At 33.6% G+C, this 8,908-nt stretch overlaps 1 protein-coding gene across 1 annotated transcript in view; it reads right to left on the bottom strand.

The window, feature by feature from the left end:
• LOC107442589 (sialin) overlaps positions 1–8,908 on the bottom strand; it is a 31,566-nt gene that overhangs the window by 17,703 nt on the left and 4,955 nt on the right. Inside the window, exons 2-4 of the mRNA XM_071182359.1 lie at positions 7,113–7,312; positions 5,080–5,310; positions 4,273–4,456 (exon numbers count right to left, since the gene is read on the bottom strand). Coding sequence (XP_071038460.1) covers positions 4,273–4,456; positions 5,080–5,310; positions 7,113–7,312 — 615 coding nt within the window. The remainder of the gene's footprint in view (positions 1–4,272; positions 4,457–5,079; positions 5,311–7,112; positions 7,313–8,908) is intronic.

The raw sequence follows: 8,908 nt of genomic DNA, 5'->3' as shown, positions 1-8,908 counted from the left end.
ATTGAAAAACTCCTTGCTACAGGAGTTATGGAGGAATGTGACTCTCCATATGCCTCACCTGCAGTTCTTATTCCAAAACCAAATGGAGAATTCCGTTTATGCATCGATTACCGCAAGCTTAATGCGGTCACCAAAGCAGATACATACCCATTACCTCGTATGGACGACCTTCTCCACAAAGCCAAACATACAGTATACATGTCAACTATTGATTTGAGTTCCTTAAGAAATGTTTAGTTTCTCCACCAGTTCTCAAACAACTTGATGAGTCACAACCTTTTGTCATACGATCCGATGCATCCAATTATGCATTAGGTGCTGTTCTTCTTCAGGGACACTGTCCAGATGAGCATCCGTTAGAGTATGCAAGCCGTTTGCTAACCCCAGCAGAACGAAATTATTCCACAACTGAAAGGGAAGCACTTGCTGTGGTCTGGGCACTCGAAAAGTTTAGAGGATATATCGAAGGAGCGGAAGTTACTGTGGCATCTGATCACCAACCCTTGAAATGGCTTCTGAGCCTTAAATCCCCTACAGGTCGTCTTGCAAGATGGGCATTACAGCTACAATCCTACAACTTAAAAGTTGAATACATCCCTGGTAAAGCGAATGTCATTGCGGATATGCTTTCCCGTCCTAATTGTGCGCATGAAAAAGCGACCTGTGAAATCTGCACAATCATCGTGGACTTACCATCTAAAAGAGCCAGTGATGTTCGAGCAGAACAGCTGAAGGATGAAGATGTGAAGAAAATAATAGACAGCTTTGAAAGTGGTACAAGAGACGAAAATTTTGCAAATTGGACTCAAAGAGGTTATGTCATGAACCAAGGTGTCTTATACCGTTACGCTCCAGATTCTGATTCAGAAGAAGCGCAGTTAGTCGTCCCCATTCACGAACGAGAAAGAGTGATGAAGGAACATCATGATGCCCCAACCGCAGGACACTATGGTGCAGAGGGCACATTTCACAGAATTTCAACCAGATATTACTTTCCTGGAATGCGCAAGTACATCACGGATTATGTTAAAAACTGTAAAGATTGCAATAGATACAAACCAAGTAACCAAAAACCAGCCGGTCTTCTAAGAACTCCAATTTATTCCCAAAGATTCGAAACATTGTCGATCGATCTTTTCGGTCCCTTGCCTGAAACCGCTGACGGTAAAAAATGGATTTTCATTATCGAAGACCCAACTACAAAATGGGTTGAACTATTTTCTCTCAAATCTGCCACTGCTCGAGAATGTGCCATGACACTTTTAGAAGAAGTTTTTCTACGCTATGGCCTTCCCCGTAGACTTATTAGTGATAATGGAACTCAGTTCGTAAGTGCCGTACTCCAACAACTTTGTTATTTACTTGACATTACACAAATACTAACTCCTGTATATTATCCACAAGCCAATCCAGTTGAACGCAAGAATCGAGATTTGAAACCCAGACTTTCTATTCTTGTGGGTGATGATCATGCCATGTGGTCAGAGAAACTTCCGATGATACGTTTTGCGCTTAATACTACAAAGTGCGAAACTACAGGACAAACTGCAGCATTTCTGCAGTTCGGCAGAGAACTACGAACTCTCGATGACATAAAACATGACCTTAGACCAGTTATTCACAATGACAATTTTGTTGAAGAAATTACACCATACTTAAAAAGATTTTCGAAATATTCGACACAAATTAAGGATTTTATTGAAAAGAAGCAAGATCGAAGAAAAATATATGCCGATAAAAGAAAAAGACAAGTTGCTCAATATGCACCTGGTGATCGCGTGTGGGTTGCTTCACACCCTGTAAGTAACAAAGCTAAACAAAAATCAGCTAAATTTGCACCTCGTCGTGACGGTCCTTATATAATACTTTCCCAACGTTCACCAACAAGTTATGAAGTTTCAACTCCTAATGAACCCAATGTTTGTGTCGGAACTTATACCTCTTCCTTGAGTCCTTACGTTCAAACTCCTGATACTGACACTCAGCCAATATATCCGCTTCGTAAGCGAGGTCGACCAAAAAAGACCCCAAATTAATACCCTTTCCCAAAATCCACATCCAAGTGTTGCTCTTTCTGTCTCCTCGCCGGAACGTCGTCGGAGCCAGAGGGGGAGACTGTAGCAACCACATAACTAAGCTACAACAGCGCCACCATGTACAAGGCAGTGGATGCTCAGACATCGAACTGAATGGACCTTCCTCTTATTTCTCTTTTCTTAAGTAATTAAATTTATGTTTGTTTGTCCGTGTGCTATTTGTGTACTAATAAAATATTTGGCTCTAAGCTTTTTCCCTTATTTTAAACCCCCCGAGATCTAGCAAGGGCCACAGTTTCTAAATAATGATCTTTATCGAAACTTGAAATTTTTTGATAAAAATTGTTGTCAAAAAACCTTTTTTTTACAAAATTAAATTTCATAAAATTATGAGGCTTATGTATACTTTTTGTTCATTTAAATTTTTGAAGTAATATGATTTTTAAAACTATGGAATGTAAAGTTTAAATAGGCCTTTCATGTTACATCATTAAATTTAGTAAAACTATTTCTCGGGTATTAGGTTTTAACTCTTATAAGAATATACATATTTTTTTCTGTTTATGTACAAATATTTTTCCGATGTGTTTTGGATATTCCTGCTCCAAAAAAAAGAGATACTATTTTGTTTTCGTTTGCATAAGAAAGAATATCAAACATTTTTCTTTTTTAAATTTGATTAGACACAATCAAGAAGGAACTTTGCAATGCTACATGCTACATTAAAGACGTCTCTAGAGTAACTGAATGACTATTCATATAGAAATCGCAGGTATTCGTCTCATACAACAACGCCCCCTATAGTTCGTTGCGATCACGAATTGTTCAAAAAGACGGTAATTGCGATCAAAATTTTTTAAAGTTTTTTATTTTCTAAATGGCAATTTTAAAATTTATTTGGTGCCTTGGCAATTGTAGTGGGTATATTTCCGTATCGTGATCTGTTGCGCCAACTATAATTGCCAAGATACCAAATAGATTTTGAGCTTGCAAATTTTAAGAAAAAATGTAGATATTTGCTCGGGGTGGCTACAAGTTATACCTTTCGACTTGGTCCCTTTCTGTGATTTTTTTTAATTTTTATTTTTTTAGTTTTTTGCTGCCGGGGAGTTTTCTAGACTTGGCGGTTATTTTGCCACAGATCACGATAAGGAAATCTAAACGTAGTTATTACAATTTCAAAGTAGTTTGTGATTGATACAATTGCAAAGCAGTTTGTGGTCACTACATTTAAGAAGAAGTACAGTAAACTGCAATATTAATGTAGTTTATTTATTTATTTTTTGTGAACGTTTATTTTGTTCAGTAATTTTTTTAAAAAAAAATAGTAAAACAAATTATGAAAAAAAAAAAAATAAGTTGGCTGAGGTCTAAATTTTTTGACAATTTTTCGTTTGCTGCTGAGTTCAACGAAAAGTAGCTATTTTAATTTTAATCTAACAATATTTTTATTGTAAAAACAAAAATGATTTCGAGATAATAATATGTAATAAATAGTAATAGAGAGAATCAAAATGCCGATTATTTAAAACAACTTTAAGTTTCAACCTTTAATTAAACCTGTTTTGATGTTTATCACACACGAGTTTCTGTTATGTGATTTATCAGATTTCGATGGAGTTTTAGACTTCTCTTTTCATTTAAACATGATTATTTTTCATAAATATTCAGAAAATGCAACAGACAAGTGATGCCTTACCAATATGCCCAGTATTACAAAATAAAAAGTTTGTCTTATAAAACAGAACCGTTAGTACTTACGTCCTGAAAGTTAGACAATGGATAAAAGGAGCAATTTTTAGCCTCCGATCTTAACATTTTCAACTAGTTCATCCAAAACAGACGTTCGAAAAATGAATTTTTCTTCAGGTTTAGCATTAGCTATTGTTAAACTGTTTTTTTTTCTGCAAATTTTTTAAAAGATAATATTAGTGATGTTTGCTAGCATTCAGCTTTGTTTATATCAGTTAAGCTCAATTATCAGCGTCGATGACACGTGTGGGCTCCGTCCCCGAATTAGCATTTCTTAAATTATCGGTAACTACGCTTTTATTTTATTTATAATTACGACTTTAAAATGCGATAATGCAAAACTAAATTATGTAAAACCAATGATAATTTTAAAAAAAGATTGCGTTACGTACTAAAAAGAAAAACTGATGCTTGGTTTCAGACAACTGCAAAAATACTAATTAGGTGAAATAAATTAAAAAAAAGACATATATGTGATACTTACCAAGAGTATAATAAACAGACGGCCAACCCCCAGCAAAACCATATTTGCACAAGTATCCAGCTAGAGGCATAGATACTATAGTACCAACATGGTCGCCTATGATGTATACAGACGCAAGAGTGCTTTGTTCTTCACGTGGTGCCCACTGAGCTAACAGAGCGTAAGAAGTAGGTAAGCAAAAACCCTAAATAAGCATAGGTACATTAATACCATACATTTAAAGTATAAATGCAATTTAAATATGCACATTCTAAGGATATTCGGTTCAATGTTAAAAGCTAATATCAGTATCTTGAACTATAATGCGGAGCAAATAAGTTGTAATACCATTGGTGTATTAAACTGAACCATGTTCCCATTCAAGTTGAAACATAGCATCTCGTAATTGAGTTTAAGAAATACAGCCAACAGGACCTAAGCAGTTGGTACGTTCACACCTAAATCATTATGGGTACATTAATATCAAACATTTAAAGTAAAAAGGGTATTTAAATACTCACCCTCTAAGAAAATTTGGTTCAATGTTAAACGTTAGTATCGATATCGTGAACTTTAATACGGTGCAAATAATTTGCAACATTATTAATGTTATATATATATATATATATATNATATATATATATATATATAAATACAAATAATAGTAATAAAATAATATGAAATAGAAAACTATTAATGGGAAAAAGTAAAAGTCTTCCTCAGGGCACATTTTGCTATAATTTAATGCGATATTTCTGAGTAAAGAATAATTATATCTGAATGAAGTATTTAAGATGTCATATTAGTTTTTTATGACACTGATCTCACATGTGCTAGTCCCATCACAACTCGAAGGATAACAATTGCAAGGACTCCTATATCAGCTGCAACTGGAGTAAGAAGAGTGAGTAGTGAGGCAATTAAGATGGCGAATCCGAGAGGCCATTTGCCACCTAACATTTCAGAGAGTCTGCCTCCAAACACTTGAGTACACACGTATCCATAGAAGTAAGCTCCCAAAATAATACCTTGAGTGTAGGGACTCCAGATATAGTCACCCTGTTGGAAAAATTTTACATTATATTTTATTCAATATGGGACTTAGTATTTAGTGCATTTCTGAAGAAAAAAAAATCGATAATTTCTAAAATAATATTTCATTTCAAATTCATAAAGCAACTATTTATTTTTTAAGTAATTCTAAATTCTGAAGTAAATAAAGCTCAAATCATAATATGGCCATACAAATTATAGTTATTTCTATATTTGAAAGAAATCAGCGCCTGCTTTTGGTGCAAATTGTTTTAAACTAACATATAAAAACGTACAGTTACAAATATACTCCATAAAAAAAAGCTTACGATTTTAAAAATAAACCTTAATAAATAAATCCTTCAGTACAAATTTTTTTTAAGCTATGAACTTTAAATACATAATTTAATAGATTTTATTTAAGTATCTGAAATATATCAATATAAATATTATATATTTTAAAAGGAAATATAATCTTAAAAATACAGAAAATCGGAAACTTCAGTTTTTTGGAATAATAGTCAAAATTAGATATCAGTAAAAAAAGTAAAAAATAAAGATACGCATTTACTTGCAATAAGTGCATAGTGATTGCATTTGAAATTGTATGTGTTTTAACTATTTTCAGCAATATAAGTGTTGGGCAATAAATCACACGTCTGACTTTCCAAATCAGTTTACGATGTCCATTTAGGGGGAACCCATTATAAGGGAACCCAAAGAGAGGGAACCATCTTCCATTACGAGAGAACACTGTTTTGTTGTTCTGAAAAAGGATTAACCAGCGAACAATCTAATAAATGAATTATGGATAGCCTAAAATAAAAACATATTAATTTTTATATTACTTTTTGAAGTAAATTTTACAAATATATATTTCTGAAAGTAGGCTCGGAATTTTTGGGAAATTTTCGAAAGTAAAAGAGGTTGAACCCGTTCTTCTTCTTCTTCTCCTCATTAGCACGACAGCCCAGGATGGGCCTTGGCCTTCTCAACAAGCCTATGCCAAGACATTCTTCCCTTAGCCAAGGATCACCAGTTTAATATCTTTATAATTTGTAGGTCCTTTTCAAGGCAGTCTAAAAATCTTAGGTTTGATCGTCCTCTTTTTTCTTGTACCTGTTGGCCTGGCACAGAAAACTTTTTTGGTTGTCCTGCTATCCTCCATTCTTATAATGTGGCCTGCCCATTTAATTAATCCGTTAACTTTTCAAAATTCTAGCCGAACATCTCCCTCAAAAAAAATTTATAGATGGTCGAGCAATAGCGATAGATCGTAAAACATGCCGAAATTGGAGTTATAAAACATGAGTGAACAAAAGAACAATTGAAATCAAACGCCTTAAGAATAACAATTGAAAAGGAAAAACATAAAAAGGACAATTTGAAAACTTTTTTTTAAACAGATTTTCTTTTATCGTTCATTTTTCCTCATAAAACAACAAATGAACGAAAAAAGTTCAGCACACTAGCTTAATTTAAATAGCTTTCGCTGTTAGCATCCGATTTGCTTTGGCTTTTTGCCAAGTTGAATTGCTGATGACGTCAATCCGGACTGGTAAGCTGAAAGGTTTGAGGAGAAACGAATGAAAAATGAAAGTAAAAAGGAAAAAGATCAGTGGGACTTTCAATGGACTTTCATTTCTGGACAAAAGTAGTGTAAAAGAGAATTTGGAGGTTGCACACATGTCCATCCTTTTACGGGGGCTTAGATATAGGTTTTGAATTCTGGGTTTATTTTCAAAGAAAAAGCGTACTAACTCTTTATACACGTATATGGCGTCAGATTCGGAAGCATGGGTTAGTTACAATTTCCTTTTCATATTTACTTGTTTTTCTGGTGAAGTGGAGTTAACATTATTGGTATCTGGACAGGTGTTATCTGCATCAGATGTGTTGTTTGGTACATCAAATGCAGATTGGTTGACCATTGCGACAATTGTCACACTTATGCATACTCTGTGTGAATATTCTAAGAACATGCCACAAAAAATCAGAAACGAAATCACAAACCTGGCGGGAAGGTAACCTGAAAGAAATGAAAAAAATCTTTTAAATACATTTACTGCACAGTTGTTTTGGATGGTTCAATTATTTATAGAATTCAAAAGCACAGACTTTGAAGGCTCCCCACCAAAAAATCACATTGCAAAATTTGATATAGTTGTAGCGGAGAGTGCCTTGAATAATATACGTAATATGTATAGAGGATAATACAAAGTTCAGAAATAAAGTTTTCGATTACTACTAGGAAATAATTTATTTATTTTTTCTTTCCTTTCTTTCTACTTTTTACTCTTTTTAACTATTCTTAAGTTTAAAACAGAAATTATGCTGGGAAACAATTTTTTTTATTATTTTTTATTATATCATGTTTTTTAGTGGATTTTTTTTTCTTCGTATTTTTAATCCGCTGATTTTAAATCTGCAATCGGTTTCTTTCTGAAAGCTGCAGTTTTTTCAAATGCCATTTTTGTTTATTTTTTGTCGGAATGTGCAAGTTTAAAAACGTTATATATAACAGGGGGGTCACATAAATGTTGCGACAAACTTCTACGGGAGTTGGGGCAGATCATCAGAATTAAAATCAGACAGGAACTCATGCCTGGAAATATCATCATACGCCGATAGGGGCGTTTTTTTTTAAATATTAAGAACTATTTCTTTCGTGTGTTTCTGAACGGGCTATAATAGGTAAGCACTCCTTGTCGAATACGACAGCATTTCCGGTATGCATTAACAAATAAGTGTATATAATTACAATTATAAGGCAATGAATCAAACTATAACGCAATTATTGAATTTTATGCTGAGACTTTATTAAACTAATAAAACAATGGTTCCTAATCCATGGTCTTCGGGTATCGTGGTCTATGAAATTTTAATCCTGATGATATTAACTACCCTAAAAGTTTGTAGCAACCCTCTATTATATATATCGTTTTAAACTTGCACATTTCGACAAAAAATAGACTAAAAATGCCATTAAAAAAATCTTTAGCTTTAGGGTCTATGAAGATAGATATTATTCAGGGTGCCAATTATGGTGAGATGGTGTTGGAATATTAAGGTGTGGGTGGAGTTTGCATTGGTATAGTGGGCCAGTTGAAGAATACATGAAAACAGAAGGGTGATGAAAATAATAGTTGAGCCGGACTAGAATTAATAGAAAGGCTTTTATTTAGTAGTATATTTGCAGAGCTCGAGTTACAAAATATAAAAAATCATTCATAAGAATTTCAGTTGAATCAATTTTTGTATAATAATATTAATTAGGACAGGCCATGGGAGACAAGTCCCCCACAACCTGCCTAGTCAAAAGCCAAATTAAAAAGTACGTGTAATTTGTTCCGATCGGACACAGGAGCATGGGTAGGAGATCCAAAATTGGCGATTTATTAAAATATAGCATAGCCAAAACAAGGCCAACCAGCATATCAATATAGAGTTAAAATAATACCTTGGCGATCACGAGTCGCCAACAAATTTATGTGAATTATTATAACCATGCAACCGAAACATTTAGCCGTTGGAAAATTAGAATAAAAAGTTATAAATAGATTTTTGTTTTCGATTAAAGGCGACAGTGAATATATAAGTCTGCATTAGTAATGAAATAAAAAAA

The sequence above is a fragment of the Parasteatoda tepidariorum genome, chromosome 6 (assembly GCF_043381705.1).
Source record: "Parasteatoda tepidariorum isolate YZ-2023 chromosome 6, CAS_Ptep_4.0, whole genome shotgun sequence".
In the NCBI taxonomy this organism is placed as follows: domain Eukaryota; kingdom Metazoa; phylum Arthropoda; class Arachnida; order Araneae; family Theridiidae; genus Parasteatoda; species Parasteatoda tepidariorum.
This window is presented reverse-complemented; position numbering and strand designations above follow the sequence as displayed.